This window comes from Salvelinus fontinalis, chromosome 5 (assembly GCF_029448725.1).
Source record: "Salvelinus fontinalis isolate EN_2023a chromosome 5, ASM2944872v1, whole genome shotgun sequence".
NCBI lineage: Eukaryota > Metazoa > Chordata > Actinopteri > Salmoniformes > Salmonidae > Salvelinus > Salvelinus fontinalis.
Genome location: NC_074669.1, coordinates 45579151 through 45598285, shown reverse-complemented (window position 1 = coordinate 45598285; position 19135 = coordinate 45579151). Strand labels below are relative to the sequence as shown.

Here is a 19135-nt window from a genome sequence, read left to right as displayed (position 1 = left end):
ACTATTTGCATTGCCCCCACCCACCCCTCTCTTTTACACCGCTGCTACTCTCTTTTGTTATCATCTATGCATAGTCCTTTTAATAACTCTACCTACATGTACATATTACCTCAACTCACCAGGCAGGACATTGACTCTGTACCAGTACCCCCCTGTATATAGTATTGCTATTGTTATTTTACTGCTGCTCTTTAATTTCTTGTTACTTTTTAAAATGTTTTATTATTATTTTACCCCTTTTTCTCCCCAATTTCGTGGTATTCGATTGTCTCATCGCTGCAACTCCCGTACGGACTCGGGAGAGGCGAAGTTCAAGAGCCATGCGTCCTCCGACACACAACCCAACCAAGCCGCACTGCTTCTTGACACAACGCACATCCAACCCGGAAGCCAGCCGCACCAACATGTCGGAGGAAACGCCCTACACCTAGCGACCTGGTCAGCGTTCACTGCGCCCGGCCTGCCACAGGAGTTGCTAGTGTGCGACCGGCCAAACCCTCCCTAACCCGGCCAACGCCGGGCCAATTGTGCGCCACCCCATGGGCCTTCCGGTCGCGGCAGAGCCTGGGATCGAACCCAGAATCTCTGTGCCTTAGACCACTGCGCCACCCGGGAGGCCAATTTCTTGTTACTTTTATTTCTGTATTCTTATCTGTATTTTTTTTTAAACTGCATTGTTGGTTAGGGGCTCGTAAGTAAGCATTTCACTGTAAGGTCTACACCTGTTGTATTCGGAGCATGTGACTAATAAAATTTGATTTGATAAACAAAACCAATACTGACTGAAGACTGAAGTTACTGGGGTCTAAATAAAGGGAGATTAATCCGGGTGATAATGAAGTCCAGGTGTGCGTAACGATGTGGAGCAGGTGTGCACAATGATGGTTGCCAGATGTGCGTAATGTGGGTTGCCAGGACCGGTGGTTAGCAGACCTGCGACTTAAAGTGCCGGAGCGGGAGTAGTCGTGACAATTACTAGCTCTAAAAAAAATTGCTGCAAAAATAACAAGCGATTTAGTGGGTGATGATTTCAGATCAAGAGTGGGGTGGGACAAAAAGAAAACATTGCCCCCCCAACTGATAGTGGGGTGTTAGATGCCCAGTTTCCCTTATGGTTCTGCTCACGTGCCTATATACATAATTTACACCATATACATAATTTACACACACACACACACACACACACACACGTCAGCTCAGGCAGATCCAGCTCAGGAGCTCCATCAGCAGCAGATTTTAATTTAGAATGGAAAATGAATGTGTTTATGCAACAAATGTTAGTGTATCAAACCGAATCACATTAATTTGTTTAAAACTAAACATATCGGAGCCAATGTACTGTATCTAGATACATATCGAATCGTCTTGAAAGGCAAAGATGCACATCCCACCATATACCACCATCAACTCTACCATGTACGTCTTAGATCTACAACATGACAGTCATATACCATCATTAGCTCTCAAACTCTAGGCGGCATTCTGCCTTCTTCCTACAGTTTTCAGCTGTTTGCTTCACCCATGACTGGCTCATGTGAACTACAATCCCGACGCTGTGTTTTAACATTTAGCAACGTCAATAATCGTCGCTTACGATACGGCTTTCGGAACATATGGCCCTTATCTTTCATCAGCGAGAAAGAGTCTTTTAAATTAAAAAGGCACTGTAGGATTTTTGCACAAATATATACAGCTATGGGTTTCTCCATCCAATGAAACTACATTTCCGCTACACTTCCAGAGTTATGCTTACAAGTGTTCGGCGCATGCTAGATAGCTAATTAGCACAGGTGGTCACGTCTGTTTTCCGTAAACAAAGATATATGGCCTTGTTGGAACTCTAACCCTATAACGGTGTGTATCAATTTCACATAATATTTTTTTTTATTACTTCTCGTTGATGTGAAAGATAAGGTCCTTATGCTTCCACAAGCGATGTGTGTTAATGTTCAGACCGATCGTCGGGGCTCTTAACAAAACTCCTCCGTACAGAAGATGACTTCGTCCAATGAATCCAATAACTCTTGTGTGTAATGTAATGGAACTGAGAGTCATGATCAAGGGCTGATACCACCATCAACTCGACCATGTAAGTCTTAGATCTATAACATGACAGCCATATATCACCATCACCATCATATACCACCATGTACGTGTCTGCAGTGATGTCACACCAGGTGCCATAGTGGACACAGATGTACAGTGACACAGTCGAAACACCATAACAAACATGGCAGGATCACAGCGGCACTCTGAAGTGTGTTGAGTCATCACGATTCTACATTGATAGTCTTTGATGTAGATACACCACCATCAACTCCACTGCTTCAATCTGAAGTCAGTGCACCACTATCAACTGTTCCATACGTGTCACCTCCATCACATGCGTCAGCAACCAGCGATGTCAGCAGACACTACAGCACTCACTGAACCCATACTGTGTACTGTACACCTCTACACGTAGTTTTTTAGGCAACTCTTGTTTTGGCCACATTAGTCACGCCGACTGGGTGACACTACTGTCATTTTCCAGCATGTGTAGTTAACCGTTAAAGTCCTGGCTGACCTCACAGCAGAGTTGAGATTAATATGACAATAGAGGAGGGTAAAACATCACGTCTCACTGTCATATGTGTCCCCTGACCTGGCTAGGACGTAAACAGTCTCTTCTCTACATAAACTCCTTACACACACACACACACACACTCCTTTCACAGACACACCCACTCAGAGTGATAACGCTGACCGTGTGCCGTGCTCCTCTGTGTTCCCAAAGACTTTTCCCTGTGTGGCTCTGAGTGAGTGTCACCCGATGCTTTCACAGTAAACAGGAGGCTCTGGAACAGGAAGGGCACAGTGCCTCTGTTGGGTTTCATTAGTTTGCTTCCCAAAAGGCACCCTATTCCCTATGTAGTACACTTCTTTTGTCCAGGGCCCATAGGGTAGTGCACTAGCTTATATAGGGAATAGGGTGCCATTTGTGATACATTTGCGCCGAATACAACAGGTCCTTGCCGTGAAATGCTTACTTACAATCCCTTAACCAACAATGCAGTTTTAAGAAAATATTTAGTAAATAACTTTCGTTTAAAACAATTAAATAAATAAAAAGTAACACAATAAAATAACAATAATGAGGCTATATATAGGGGGAACTGGTACATTGTCAATGTGCGGGGATACAGGTAATTTGTACATGTAGGTAGGTGTAAAGTGACTATGCATAGATGATAAACAGTGAGTAGCAGCACAAAGGGGGGGGGGGGGTCAATGCAATTAGTCCAGGTTGGCATTTGATTAATTGTTCAGCAGTCTTAAGGCTTGGGGGTAGAAGCTGTTAAAACCTCTCTTGGGTACGTGAGACGTTAGCGTCCCACCTCTTCAACAGCCAGTGAAACTGCTGGGCGCCAAATTCAAATACAGAAATAGTCATTATAAACATTCAGAAAACAAAACATATTTTACATAGGTTTAAAGATTAACTTCTTGTGAATCAAACCACGGTGTCAGATTTTTTAAATGCTTTACGGCGAAAGCATACCTTACGATTATTTGAGAACATAACCCATTAGACAAATCATTACAAACAGTAACCAGCCAAGTAGAACAGTTACACAAGTCAGAAATAGAGATAAAATGAATCCCTTACCTTTGATGATCTTCATATGGTTGCACTCAGCAGACATTCATTTACTCAATAAATGTTCCTTTTGAGTCTCTTTATATCCAAAATCCTCCGTTTTGTTTGCGCGTTTTCTTCAGTAATCCACAGGCTCAAACGCAGTCAAAACAGGAAGACAAAAAAATCCAAATCGTATCCGTAAAGTTCGTAGAAACATGTCAAACGATGTTTATACTCAATTCTCAGGTTGTTTTTAGCCTAAATAATCGATAATATTTCAATCGGACAATAACGTCGTCAATTTACTTCTTTATTTTTCAGAATACAAGCCTGAAACAATTTCTAAAGACTGTTGACATCTAGTGGAAGGCATAGAAACAGCAATTTGAGTCCTAAGTCAATGGATACTGTAATGGCATTGAATAGAAAACCCCCCAAAAAACTACTTCCTGAATGGATTTTTCTCAGGTTTTCGCCTGCCAAATCAGTTCTGTTATACGCACAGACACTATTTTAACAGTTTTGGAAACTTTAGAGTGTTTTCTATCCAAATCTACGATATATACATATCATATCTTCTGTGCCCGAGAAGCAGGCAGTTTAATTTGGGCATGCATTTCATCCAAAATTCCAAATGCTGCCCCCTACCCTAGAGAAGTTAAGGAGCCTTTTGGACCTAGACTTGGCACTCTGGTAACACTTGCCGTGCGGTAGCAGAGAGAACTTTCTATGACTTGGGTAACCGGAGTCTGACAATTTTTGGGGCTTTCTTCTGACACCACCTAGTATATTAGTCCTGGATGGCAGGAAGCTTGGCCCCAGTGATGTACTGGGCTGTACGCGCTACCATCTGTTGCGCCTTACGGTCGAATGCCGAGCAGTTGCCATGCCAGGCAGTGATGCAACCAGGCAGGATGCTCTTGATGGTGCGGGTGTAGAACTTTTTGCCGCCTGAGAGTGGAAAAGGTGTTGTCGTGCCCTCTTCACGACTTTGTTGGCGTTTTAGGACCATGATATTTCATTGGTGATATGGATACCAAGGAGCTTGAAGCTCTCGACACGCTCCACTACAGCCCCGTCGATGTGAATGGGGGCGTGTTCGCCCTCCTTTTCCTGTAGTCCACGATCATCTCCTTTGTCTTGCTCATGTTGAGGGGGAGAGGTTATTGTCCTGGCACCACACTGCCAGGTCTCTGGCCTCCTCTCTATAGGCTGTCTCGTCGTGATCAGGCCTACAGTCTTGGACATTTGGCTTCATTTGGATAGTTTAGGCCGTCAAGTCTCAGGAAGAGACTGGTTTAGCAGAGATGAGGAGACATGACCCCCCCCCCCCCCCCCCCCATGATTCATGGTGTTTGTGTGTTTATCATATAGCTCAGTGTGTTCTGTAGGGAAGGCAGCAAGCATGTCGACAGGCCGATGTGGAGGCTGAACGTGTTGCTGAAGGTATTAGGCAGCATCTCCAATGTGAGTTGCGCTGTGTTGCTTTATCCAGAGGACAGTGTCTGAGTGTTGGGCTAGTCTGGGGAAATACCCATCATCCAGATAGGGAGAGGTAGAAATAGACATATTTAGGAGGCAAACACCACATACACACACACACTTACTGGAAGTCCTGGAGTGTACACCCTCTCATACTGAATACCCACCTGCTGCATTCCTTATTTGACCAGGTAGACCCTGTTTCTCCTCTCATTAGTTCATTGCTCTTTATTATACGCTTAACTACCTGAGGGAGCAATATAGGGCTACTTAAATTCCCTCCTGACTGTTTACTCACTGCTGAAGGCTTTTCCTCAGCATCCAGCCAACTAATAGAGATGACTTAAAGGAGAGAACTCCCTAAACTGATTGTTGGTCTGTACAGTAGGGGGCCGTTTGTTTGCTGACTGCACGGTGTGTCATAGGGACTACCCCAACGACTGACAGATGTCATTTTTGCCCGTTTCTACATGTAGAATTGGTTTGCACTCAGGTTGCAAATTACGTCTGGCACTCTGTTCAAAGGTGCTAAGTACTCTCGGCCGGCAGACGCTTAACAATCCTACTGGTCCGTCCGTGCCTTAAGGCTATGAGGAACATTGCTTAAAGAAGAGAGATTCACACAGTGTTCCGAGGGCCATTTCTTAAAGTCGCGTAGTACAATACGTGCGTGAAGCGATTCACACACGCGCCATCCAGTATGATGGGAAGGACGTTGCTAGATGATCCTTTTCATTCGGCAGGCGTTGCGACATCAGGGACTGTTGTAGTCCTTCGCTGCTGGGCCGAGTGATGGAGCATCTGTAACCAGACCAATCACCCTCCCAGACACACAGACAGGGCTGTGACCAGGACGCAGCAGCGAAGGACTCCCAATAGTCCCTGATGTCGCAATGGCTGCAGAATGAAATGGATCATCTAGGAACTTCCTTCCCATCATACTGGATGGATTGCGTGTGGGTGGCTTGTGTGTGAGAGAATCTCACCAGGAACAGAAGAGAATTTGTTTTTGAATCTGAGACCGTTTTATAACATCTGAGTTGTTTGGATTCAAAATCTAAGTTGTTGACCAATGGTATTACTTTAAAGTTAACCTCCAATCAGACCTACAGGATGTTATCACAACAGAACCTTTGCTTCTGAGAGGTGTGACTGAATGGGCGATGTGGAGAGGAACACAGAGAAGGCTGAATTCCTGAGAAGACAATAAAACCTTTTGAATAGAGTGTTGATAAAAAATTAGGTCGGGGTTGGGCTGGCCTACAGCATTGCAGCTCCCCCCAGTCTGCAGCGTGCAGAGATTCTCAGGGCTGCAGCCCAAAACCTTCTATCTTTTTCAAACTGGCATCGTAAATGATTTTAACATGAGGCTCAGGGCAGGCAGTCAGGTCCACAGAAGCGATGGTGTTCCTTTCCTTTTAAGGTCACAGCTGGATCAGTCTGTTTTCTAAAATACAATTACTTTATTTATTCTCGCTATGCTCTAGTTAGTGTTAAGTATGTATGTTTTTTTTTTTTTGCCCTTTTGTATTTTCTTTCCCTTATCATTATGGAGTTTATCCACCCAGCCACATTTAAACTGTGTAAAAACAAGAAGATTTAGCTGATTTGATATAAAGCATTAGAAGCTTGATAAAATGGAACCTCTAATCCCACGGCAGCATTTGGTTCGATATTAACAGAAAGGTCCAGGAGGTTCAGCACACGCTGGCTAACGCATATTTTACTGGTTTCCTGTGCTGGGCTGGGACTCATAAACAGGGAATTAAGATAGCCAGAGAATGGGAGTCCATGCTGCTATACAAGCGCCCCCCACCACCACCACTAGGGTGGACGATAGTTTGTCTAAAACCGATACGTGTGGTCAGGGATGCTAAGACTGAAAGTGGAATCAACGAGCAGGATTTTGTCATTTTTGAGGGGATAAAAAAAACGAGTGCTTGTTTTCTGAATGAACTCGCGAGTCCCTTTTCACTAGGTCCCTCGCTGCTCGGCTATTTTGTGAATGAATTCCTGAAAGGCAAAGCTATCAGAGCTCTGTAGCTCAACTATGCTCTCTGTGTGACAGAAGACCGAAAGAAAGGCAATCACTGAGCCTCACAGCATAAACACTTCCACTATGCAACAACTTCCTCTCTCCCCCCCCCTTTTCTCTCACTCCCTTTTGTTTCTCTCCTCACTCACTCCCTTTCGTGCACACTCCCTTTCATGCTCTCTCTCCCCTTCTAGCTCACTTCCTCTCCTTCGCTCTCACTTATTACAATTAGGCACTTTTCCCGTCTTTTATTGCCGAATGTTATCTTTCATCCTGGATGAGTGAGACTATTTCAAGGTCTTGTTTATGACGCTGTTCACACCAATTGCTAAATATTGTCCTGCCGCAATCATCAATAATTTATTTGGAAACAGGTTTGATTTTTGTGTCTTCGCATTCGTAAAATAAGCTGTTGACGATAGAATGTGTTATCTGGGGCATTGCCACTAACCAGGTTTCCATCCAACCTTTTTATGCCAGTAAAGTACATGTCAAATAAAAAAATGTAATAGCAGGCCTGATGGAAACAGAATATTTTTCGCTAAACTTTCAAAAGATGCCAAAACACCTTGAGGAACTATAAGAACAATCAGTTCCTCAATGTGTTTTGGCATCTTTTGAGGAATGTCTCAAACTTGACGACACTGATTTTGATCACAGACTACCGTTATTTCATTCCTTTGCTAGGATGAAATGTCCTTGTGAGGTGACACCGTGTGTTATGTGTGTGACAGCGGGCCATAACCAGTGTCTGTGTGTCTTTCTCTCTGCAGGTTGAACTGTACCCCGTGTGCGGGGCTGTGTCCTAAGATGTGTACAGGGCTGAAGACAGTGGACTCTGTGACAGCAGCCCAGGCTCTGAGAGGATGCACCGTGCTCAACGGCAGCCTAATCATCAAGATCCGTGGAGGGAGTGAGTACAGTATACACCTACCACTTCAATACCTCGTCATCTACTCCTTCCAACCACCCTCACCTACCTAGTATATTATATAGTCACTTAGCAGACTCTCTTAGCAACTTTTTTCCAGCTGTTCAAAATGCTTTACATTGAAAGTAATTGAAACTCACAGACCCACTACCAATGTGAACTGACTGTCTGTTTCCCCTCTCTCCATCAGACAACATAGCAGCAGAGCTGGAGGCGAACCTGGGTCAGCTGGAGGAGATAACAGGCTACCTGACCATCAAGAGAGCCTATGCTCTTGTCTCTCTCTCCTTCCTCCGCAAGCTACACATCATCCGAGGAGAGACCCTGACCCAAGATGGGTAGGTCTCGGGTAGTAGTGCACTATATAGGGAAAGGGTTCTGTTTCAGATTTGGGGTCGAAACATTGTCCAAATTAACATAGTACTTGGGAGCATAGACCAGTGTGCAGATAATTATATATATTTTTTAATTTCTACTGCCATATCAGATTTTCCTTAGGTCTTACAGACTGACTAGTTTGTTCATTTTCTCAACCTCTCTCTACATGTACCTTCTCAGGAACTACTCGTTCTACGCGCTTGACAACCAGAACCTGCGTCAGCTGTGGGACTGGAACAAACACAACCTGACCATCCTTCAGGGGCGCATGTTTTTCCTTCACAACTCCAAGCTGTGCATGTCTGAGATCCGCAAGATGGAGGTGGTGACGGGCACCAAGGGGAGAGACATCAAGAATGAAATCGCCGGCAGGACCAATGGAGACCAGGCCTCCTGTAAGACCAGACAACACTTTAGACAAAAAAATATAATAATATTAATACGTAGTAGACGCTAATAATAATATATGTAGTAGACGCTATTAATCAAAGGTTACTTACAGTTAACATTTACTATTAAGTATTTAGTGGTCCTTTGTGGCTCAGTTGGCAGAGCATGACACTTGCAACGCCAGGATTGTGAGTTCGATTCCCACTGGGGCCAACCATACTAAAATGTATGCACGCATGACTATAAGTTGCTTTGGATAAAAGCCGTCAGTAGGTTCTATCTGTATTTACAGTGTAGCGCTCATATGTTTTCTTTACCTCTTCTACAATATTGCTATTCTCTCACCTCCCTGATTCGCCCTGATCACTCCTCCTTTGGCTGATGTCTCTGTCTGTCTCTGTTGTTGGTCTCCAGGTGAGAACCAGGTCCTGAAGTTCACCACGGTGCGCACTCAGTCAGACAAGATCCTCATCAAGTGGGAACCCTTCTGGCCGCCTGACTTCAGAGACCTACTAGGCTTCATGGTCCTGTACAAAGAGGCGTAAGTAGGAAGCAATACATTAATACATAAATACCTAGAGGCGTACTGTACTGAAAGTAAATTAGTACCTTTGTCTGAGCCAGAATGGCCCATAGGGAAGGAACCGATCATCTGTTTCTGTAAGGTGAGACAGCTCAATGGACACCCCTGGAGCAGACGCTAGTCTATGGCAGGGTACTGTAGGTAGAAAAACATGAATACATATAAATTAAGAACAAACACAAATACATTCAGAAAGAGGTAGAAGTAATGTGTGATGGACATGCCGGTAAGCAGTATTGTAAGACAGACATACAGTGTCATTATTTAAGCTCCCAGCACAGTTTATACTTCTTAGCTGTATCACAGAACAGGTGTCTTTTTCTGAATAAAACATGCTGTTTTAGAAGCATCGATCAGCATGTGGTGTACAGTATGAGTAATGGCTGTTCTCTTCTCTTGGCATTACTCTTCAGAAAGCTTATACCACACTCCATGTGAATAGGTGTCCTGATTGCATTTCTTTGCTGTAGAACTGAATATGTGAATAATAAATGAGTCTCTCGCTCATCTCCTACAGTATAAGAATGTGATGGCTCTTACTGTAGCTCTACCATGGACGGGTTCTTCTTTACTGAAGGAGGGGCTAGTCGTGGGACATTTTGTTAGCGGCTTTATCGACTATGAATGGTAGCTGCCACTGTGCTACTTTTGGATGTGCATAATTAGGCCACTCTCCTGTCATCGTTTTGAATCCAAGTCTCTTCCCAAGAACGTAGTAATGTGTGTGTGTGTGTGTGTGTCCCACCCTTCCAGACGCTAAAAGAATGTGACGGAGTTTGACTTGGCTTACGGTATATTTCTACTATTGAGTATGTGTGTTTGTCTCTGTCCCATTCCTTCTCCAGGCCCTATAAGAATGTGACAGAGTTTGATGGCCAGGATGCGTGCGGCTCTAACAGCTGGGTGATAGCTGACGTAGACCCTCCACCCCGGGCCTCGGAGGGGAAGGAGCAGGGAGAGCCTGGCTACCTCATCCATACTATGAAACCCTATACCCAGTACGCCATCATGGTCAAGACCCAGCTCTCCGCCTCAGATGAACACCAGGTCCTCGGGGCCAAGAGTGAGATCATCTACGTCCGCACCAATGCCACCAGTGAGTCACAAACAATCCTCCGTCCTTACAACATTCTAATCTACTACATCTCGAATCTTGTTGTGGCCCAACAAATACACACAACAGTGTCTCTAGCTAGCAAGCTTTAACTGAAGTAATTTGTCTTTTGCTGTAACCAAAGACTAGAGAAACTAGCGTCGATCCACCAATGGGTCCCAACCCGCTAGTATGACGGCAAACCCTACTTTAACCACGTTGTGTTCTAGAGCCGTCGGTGCCGCTGGACCCCATCTCATCATCCAACTCGTCCTCTCAGATCATCCTGAAGTGGAAGCCCCCCACGGACGCCAATGGCAACATCACTCACTACCTGGTGTTCTGTCAGCAGCAGCCCGAGGACAGCGACCTCTACAAGTTTGACTACTGTCAAAAAGGTGAGACAGAGGATTGTTATTATTCAGATGTTTACTTCATATTATAGTTACGAAAAGGTTGATCAATCATATCAAATGATCTCGGTCTGTTGACCATTGACGAATGGGTTTCGGGGTCCACTATTTTGCGTGTGGGATTCAGTTGGGATGTGACGTTTGGCATTCTAACCATCTCTCTGTCTGTGTGCAGGAATGAAGCTGCCGTCGCGGGCGCCTACCCATCTGGACACTGACGAGGAGCAAAAGTGGAACCAGACAGACGAGTCTGGGCCAGGGAACCGCTGCTGTGCCTGCCCCAAAACAGACACCCAGCTCAAGAAGGAGGCTGAGGAGTCTGAGTACCGCAAGACCTTCGAAAACTACATCCACAACGAAGTGTTTGAAGTCAGGTATGATAGCACAGTGGTACCGCTGCACTCGGCAAAATCATTGCCGCCACAAAAAATATGGAACGTGAACAAGTATTTCTGCTGAGTCTCACTTTGAAGATGTCATAACAGCCCACATTTACTATTCCTCTGCAAACAAAACAAGTAATTAATAGAAAAATCTGATAACATCATAGTAGAATAGTTTATCTATTTACCTAATGGGCTTGTTGTTGCGTGTTCTTTGTGAGAAAAATATTCCTCTCTTGGTGCATTTCAAGTTACGAGTGCCATAGGGCGGGAAACATGCATATTGACAAGCAGTCAATGCACAACCATTCTTGCAATCGCGAAAACAGCAGTTTTAATGGTGTTAGGTTCTGACAGTGATAAACCATTCACTTCTGGTGTAGCAAGAATTTCAGATTACAACCCAACAGTGGCCTTTGTTAAAAAGAAGGGATCCCAGCTTTCCATTCCTACTTTATTTATTTCTCAACTCCTAAATATGTGCAAACTGCACCATTTTTAAACCCAGAATTTTTAGCCGCGGCATGGTGAAACACGTTACCGCTCCGCAATTAGCAGTGAGTGCATAGGGGAGAGTGGGGCTAAATGTAACGCCATTCAATTTTTGGGTAGCTTGGGGTACACTACCTCAAAATAATTTCTAGGGATTGACTTAAAAATTGTGATGAGACCGATAATATTTTTAGTTGAGCAAGAGACGTGGCAACCAGGGGAGTAAAAATTGTGTTGGGTAGTAAAAATTGTGATGAAGTTTCTGTGAGAAGTACAGGCAGGGAGTGTTTTTTACCTCAGTCGGGAGTTACCTTAACAGGTAGGCCTACATTATTATTCACTGTGTTTATGCAAGTTTTCTGGGACATAAAATGCATCAATAGGATAAAAACTAGTTAAAAGATCACATTTGGGATCTGGCTAATGATTAAACCCAATAGGGTAAATGCAGATAGGTAACTCCATTCTTCAGCCTATTTATTTGCGCTTTGCTGCATCAGTTGGGCTACAGGTGATAATGTTTATTGCTAATAGCATACCTCATAATATGGACCATGCATAGGCTATATACATGGCCCAATATGTTAAGTAATTGTTACAAATAATTTGACCAATGAGTTATTGGGCTCGTTTCTGGAGTTGGAAATTATATTTTAAATGGTGTCAGCATACTTTTATTTTAACTCATTTTGGAGTAGAATATCCTTTTAAAAAGTCACCAGAACTGAGCTTCAGTTCCTCAGAAATTACCTCAGAAATTACCCCAGAATTCAGGGAACCCGGAAAGAAACACTCCTAAAAAGTCTATTAAATGAACGTGAGGGGAGTGTATGATGGAGTCTGATGACAGGTGGACTCTGAACACAGCTGATCTCTCATTCTTCCATAACACCTTCTGTAAGCAACGCCTCCGATGATAGGTAAGCCTGGTATTAATGCCCAGCCCAATAATAGGTGTGATGGGTCCGCATCCAAATTGATGTCGCATAAATGTACACAGACATTTTGGCTTTGCCGCCTTCCTCAGTGTGTAGGTACAATCAATCAATCATGTATTTATAAAGCCCTTTTTACATCAGCAGATGTCACAAAGTGCTATACAGAAACCCAGCCTAAAACCCCAAACAGCAAGCAATGCAGATGTAGAAGCACGGTGGCTAGGAAAAACTCCCTAGAAAGTCAGGAACCTAAGAAGAAACCTAGAGAGGTACCAGGCTCTGAGGGGTGGCCAGTCCTCTTCTGGCTGTGCCGGGTGGAGATTATAAGAGTACATGGCTATTTAAGGCCAGATTGTTCTTAAAGATGTTCAAACGTTCATAGATGACCAGCAGGGTCAAATAATAGGTACAAATATTTTTCATTCAAATCAGCATTTGTAGGGAACACAGGGAAGCAACCGATGAGCAGCAGGTGCTTCTAATCAGTGTTGCCTCATCTGCCAATCAGGGATGTATCTTCACTGGTCTACTGATTGGCAGATCCTGATTAGAAGCATCGGTTGCTCACCTGTGCCCTCTACAAATTCTGTTTTGAAAGAAAAATATTTGTACCTACATACTGAAGAAGGCTGCAAAGCCAAAATGTCTGTGTACGCTGTCCTTGATGCAGTGATAATTGAAACAATCTAAACACGAAGTAAGCTTTATGCGACATCTTTTTGAGTGTGAATCCATCACACCTTTTATTTGTCTGAATTCACGGGTTTGACGCACCAGCCAAGCTTCTGAGAGAGCGCGATGGTCCCTTTTTTAATAAGTTAGTCCCCATTTGATTAGTTAATGCCTTGGCCCCCTCACCTTGTCAGTCAATTAGAGCACAACAGCCAGCAGCTCTGCGTCAGTGGTGTATGCATAATTTGAAGCACTAATTCATGGGGGGGGGGGGGGGGGGGTATTTCACGACTTGCAGTGTTATCTAGCCTTGGCGGAAAACTCTGGGAAAATGGAAATGTCATTCTCTCAGTGTGACAAATGAAATGCCTGCTCAACCCAAGCATGATAATTACTAAAAGCTTATGTGTTCCATTCCCCTTTTTATTGCGATTCCAGGAACATGTGAGAAGAGATCGTCTGTGTAGCGTAATGTTTTGACGGCACCAAAGGCAAAGGCTCTTTGGCAGGTGGAATAGCAAGCAGAGCTGGCTTTCAAATGCACCGTTGACTGACATGAGGCCCCTGGGCTGACACACACACACACACTGTGCCACACACACATAAACAGACACACACACACACACTGTAACATACACACACCCTCACATTTTAACCATAGGAAGGAATTTGTATAATAGTTGCTGAGGCGAGGCATGGGAAATCACCAAGCAAATCCAGTATCTGAGTCGGTCTCTTCCGCGTTGCCGCAGTTTCAAACGACGGTGTCCGGCCTTGGCTGTTCTGATTTAGCTCCCCGTTCACCCTTTGTTTGTCCCCGGATTATTATGTGTGTGCGTGCGTGCGTGCGTGCCTGCCATCCGGCTAGCCCCGACCCGTTGTGTGTGAGACAGCCTTTTGAACAAGGAGTTCAGACACAACAGTGACAGCCTAGTGAGCAAGGAGTTCAGAAACACAACAATAGCAGCCTAGTGAACAAGGAATTCAGACACACAACAGTGCCAGCCTAGTGAGCAAGGAGTTCAGAAACACAACAATAGCAGCCTAGTGAACAAGGAGTTCAGAAACACAACAATAGCAGCCTAGTGAACAAGGAGTTCAGAAACACAACAATAGCAGCCTAGTGAGCAAGGAGTTCAGAAACACAACAATAGCAGCCTAGTGAACAAGGAGTTCAGAAACACAACAATAGCAGCCTAGTGAACAAGGAATTCAGACACACAACAGTGACAGCCTAGTGAGCAAGGAGTTCAGAAACACAACAATAGCAGCCTAGTGAACAAGGAGTTCAGAAACACAACAATAGCAGCCTAGTGAACAAGGAGTTCAGAAACACAACAATAGCAGCCTAGTGAACAAGGAATTCAGACACACAACAGTGACAGCCTAGTGAGCAAGGAGTTCAGAAACACAACAATAGCAGCCTAGTGAACAAGGAATTCAGACACACAACAGTGACAGCCTAGTGAACAAGGAGTTCAGAAACACAACAATAGCAGCCTAGTGAACAAGGAGTTCAGAAACACAACAATAGCAGCCTAGTGAGCAAGGAGTTCAGACACACAACAGTGACAGCCTAGTGAGCAAGGAGTTCAGACACACAACAGTGACAGCCTAGTGAGCAAGGAGTTCAGAAACACAACAATAGCAGCCTAGTGAACAAGGAATTCAGACACACAACAGTGACAGCCTAGTGAACAAGGAGTTCAGAAACACAACAATAGCAGCCTAGTGAACAAGGAGTTCAGAAACACAACAATAGCAGCCTAGTGAGCAAGGAGTTCAGACACACAACAGTGACAGCCTAGTGAGCAAGGAGTTCAGACACACAACAGTGACAGCCTAGTGAACAAGGAGTTCAGACTAGAGGTCGACCGATCGGCATGGCCGATTAATTAGGGCGGATTTCAAGTTTTCATAACAATCGGTACTCGGCTTTTTTGGACGCCCATTATGACTGATTACATTGCAATCCTTGAGGAAACTGCGTGGACGGCTTGACTACCTGTTACGTGAGTGCCGTGTCAAAAGGACCTTGTGGCTGCAATGAGCCAAGTAAGTTGCTAGCTAGCATAAAAAAAAAAAACTATCAATCTTCACATAATCACTACGTAGTTTACTACACATGGTTGATGATATTACTAGGTTAACTAGCTTGTCCTGCGTTGCATATAATCAATGCAGTGCCTGTTCATTTATCATCGAATCACAGCCTTATTCAACTTCACCAAACGGGTGATGATTTTTTTTAAAGCACATTTGTTGCACAAATGTACCTAATCATGAACATCAATGCCTTTCTTTAAAATATTTCTGTGTATTGTTTTTTTTTTTTAACCCTGCATATTTAGTTAAAATAAATGCATGTTAGCAGGCAATATTATCTAGGACATTGTCACTTCTCTTGCGTTCAAGGCAAGCAGAGTCGGGGTATATGCAACAGTTTGGGCCGCCTGGCTCGTTGCAAACGGTTTCTTCCTAACAAAGACCGTATTTAATTTGCCAGAATTTTACTTAATTATGACATTACATTGAAGGTTATGCAATGTAACAGCAATATTTAGACTTAGGGTTGCCACCCGTTGGACAAAATACGGAGTGGTTCCGTATTTCACTGAAAGAATATACGTTTTGTTTTCGAAATTATAGTTTCCGGATTTGACCATATTAATGACTTAAAGCTCGTATTTCCGTGTTTATTATAATTTAGTCTATGATTTGATAGAGCAGTCTGACTGAGCGGTGGTAGGCAGCTGCAGGCTCGTAAGCATTCATTCAAACAGCACTTTACTGCGTTTGCGAGCAGCTCTTAGCAATGCTTGACACACAGCGCAGTTTATGACTTCAAGCCTCTCAACTCCCGAGATTAGGCTGGCAATACTAAAGTGCCTAAATAAGAACATCCACATCCAATAGTCAAAGGTATTCGAAATACAAATGGTATAGAGAGAAATAGCCGACGCGTCATAATTCCTATAACTACAACCTAAAACTTCTTAACTGGGAATATTGAAGAACTGGGAATATTGAACCACCAGCTTTCATATGTTCTGAGCAAGGAACTTAAACGTTAGCTTTTTTACATGCACTTTTACTTTCTTCTCCATCACTGAGTTATTGCATTATTTAAACCAAATTGAACATGTTTACTTATTTATTTGAGACTAAATAGATTTTATTTATGTATTATATTAAGTTAAAATATAAGGGTTCATTGTTCATTCAGTATTGTTGTAATTTTCACTATTACACATGTTTATAAAAATTGGCCGATTTTAATCGGTATCGTAATTTTTTTGGTCCTCCAATAATCAGTATGGGTATCGAAAAATCATAATCGGTTGACACAACAGTGGCAGCCTAGTGAGTGACAATCTTGTGTGCCTCCTGTATCTCCTCTCCGTCACGCAATGACAGGACCACATAGACACTCTGTCTCACCACTGTAATCCCTTAATGTAAAACACAGCTACCCCTGCCTTGGAAATGGCACCACACCTTCATGGCTTTCCCATCTTTTCTTATGAAGGTATTGGGCTGAAACAGTCACTCAGACCTCCACCTGGGGTCAGCCAGTATGGCTGGTGTCGTCATGCCTAGTTAGCTCCTCATTCCGCTCATCCCCTCTAAACCCTACTGGTGCTGCTAAGACTGGCAGAGAGAGAGACAAAAGTAGAGGGAATAATAGATGCCATTTAGCACATGCTTATAGTCATGCTTATAACCCACGATCCTGATGTTGCAAGATACATTCTCTACCAACTGAGCTACAGAGGACCATGTAAATGACTGGACTGTCTGGAACCCAACGTGACCCAGACCTGGCTAGTTCTATTCTTTGCTTCCATTTTGGTTGACTCCAGTTAGTGGATTTCTGTCTATTGTTCTACTGACTGTCTGTATTTCTCTGGTAGTGTAGTGACATGGCTGAGATGGGTGAGTATGTTCAGTTGTGCTGTCTGTCTGCATCACCAGGCAGAAAGCACTTCGTCAAAGAGAGCCTGTAATCAGACCCAGGCAGGCCTGTGACATCATCACTGTGGGCCCAGCCAGGCAGCCAGCGTTCTGAAGACTCACTGTTAGACAGATAAATTGATTGATAGACAGATATATAGATAGAGCCCCTCCATGCAGATGCCAACCTGCCTGCTGAGGAAGAAGTTGCCTTAGTCTAACCACGGGATCTGATCCAAGGTCAGATTACCATCCCTCAATTTGAACCTCAACAATTAGGACAAAAGACTTTTGACCCAGTGGGAGGTTGGATCTCCCCTCTACTACTCTCTGTAGCAGCAGGAACATAATGTAACAAGCTACTCTCTCTATCAGCCTCTCCCTGTTCTGTTCTCAGCACTTCTCAGTCTGCACTCACCTCAGTTGTAAACAAACCCAGTGATGTCTGGATGCTTGGCTAGCTGAAGGCTCCGGCGCTCCATCTAGTGGTGATGAGTGTAGCTGAGTTAATGGGCACTGTGACCAGAGAACAGGACTACTTACCATGGACTCTAACTCACAACATCATTATCTTCACCTAACCCTTAATGGAGAATAAGAGGACAATTAATGTAATTGGTCAAACACCTGTGATTTTTGGAGTTGTTGGCTGTGTTGGATAGATACAATGGGTTTCTGGGTTGGAGTAACTAACATTGATCTTCAGCAGAGATCTGTACGGTAGGTAGGTAAGTTCCAGTATAGGACAACCAGGTTGTTGTGAAAGTTTGTTCATAATGACTTCCGCTGACAACTTTCATCTTAGGTCTTTGTTACCATAGTACGCCTCATCTCACCTGGCTTCTCATTTCCCTCTCCTGTCCTCTACTCTCCTCCTGTCTCTCTCCTCCCCTTTTCTCCATCAGACCGTCTCGTCGGCGCCGCTCAGTGGGCGTGGCCAACGCCACCCTTCCGCACTTCCTGACCACTACCCCCACCCTGCCCAACGCGTCCACCACGCCCAGCCCAGGTGGCGAGGGGGTAGAGGGCTCTAAGGTGACGTTAGTGGTGTATGCCAAGGAGTCGACGGTCATCTCCAACCTGCGTCACTTTACCAGCTACCAGATAGAGATCCATGCCTGCAACCACCCCACAGACCCCCAACGCTGCAGCATGGCTACCTACGTCAGCGCCCGCACCATGCCCGAAAGTAAGACTGTACACGGAGTCAGACACACTGATGAACTACAGCTTCTCTGCGAGTAACATGCATATTTGTACACTACACAGTACAGACACTCTTCTTTCATATTGCCCTTGCTGATGGTTCTTCCTGTGTTCTGCTCCTTTCCCTGCAGAGAAAGCTGATGACATTGTGGGCCAGGTGACCCATGAGATGGTGTCGGAGCACCCAGAGTCTGTCCACATCAAGTGGCTGGACCCCAGAGCCCCCAATGGCATGATCATCCTGTACGAAGTCAACTACAAGAGGTTGGGAGACCTTGAGGTTAGTATGAATACTAGGATGAAATTACTTAACTGTGTTTCTATCAATCGATTTCCCTCTGCTTTTTTCTTGTTTTTTAAAAATATGTTCTTACCCCGGTACTTGATTCTACAGAATTTGAATATGTTTGATTAGTTTATTATGTGTATACATGGTAGCTACAGTCTGAGTTTGATCTTGGCTCATCCTTTTTCAACCATTGTCTGCGCTCATAAACATGGATTACCTAAACAACAACAGTAATTGTGTGATGGTAGGGATGCAGGGCTGTCTTCCATACAAA

At 44.1% G+C, this 19135-nt stretch overlaps 1 protein-coding gene across 1 annotated transcript in view; it reads left to right on the top strand.

Moving 5' to 3' along the window:
• The window catches only part of LOC129855671 (insulin receptor-like), a 106221-nt gene that overhangs the window by 73325 nt on the left and 13761 nt on the right, over nucleotides 1–19135 (top strand). The window contains exons 4-12 of the mRNA XM_055923574.1: nucleotides 7913–8052; nucleotides 8261–8408; nucleotides 8629–8843; nucleotides 9253–9379; nucleotides 10267–10517; nucleotides 10745–10912; nucleotides 11103–11301; nucleotides 18272–18555; nucleotides 18704–18852. Of these exons, the coding sequence (XP_055779549.1) occupies nucleotides 7913–8052; nucleotides 8261–8408; nucleotides 8629–8843; nucleotides 9253–9379; nucleotides 10267–10517; nucleotides 10745–10912; nucleotides 11103–11301; nucleotides 18272–18555; nucleotides 18704–18852 (1681 nt within the window). The remainder of the gene's footprint in view (nucleotides 1–7912; nucleotides 8053–8260; nucleotides 8409–8628; nucleotides 8844–9252; nucleotides 9380–10266; nucleotides 10518–10744; nucleotides 10913–11102; nucleotides 11302–18271; nucleotides 18556–18703; nucleotides 18853–19135) is intronic.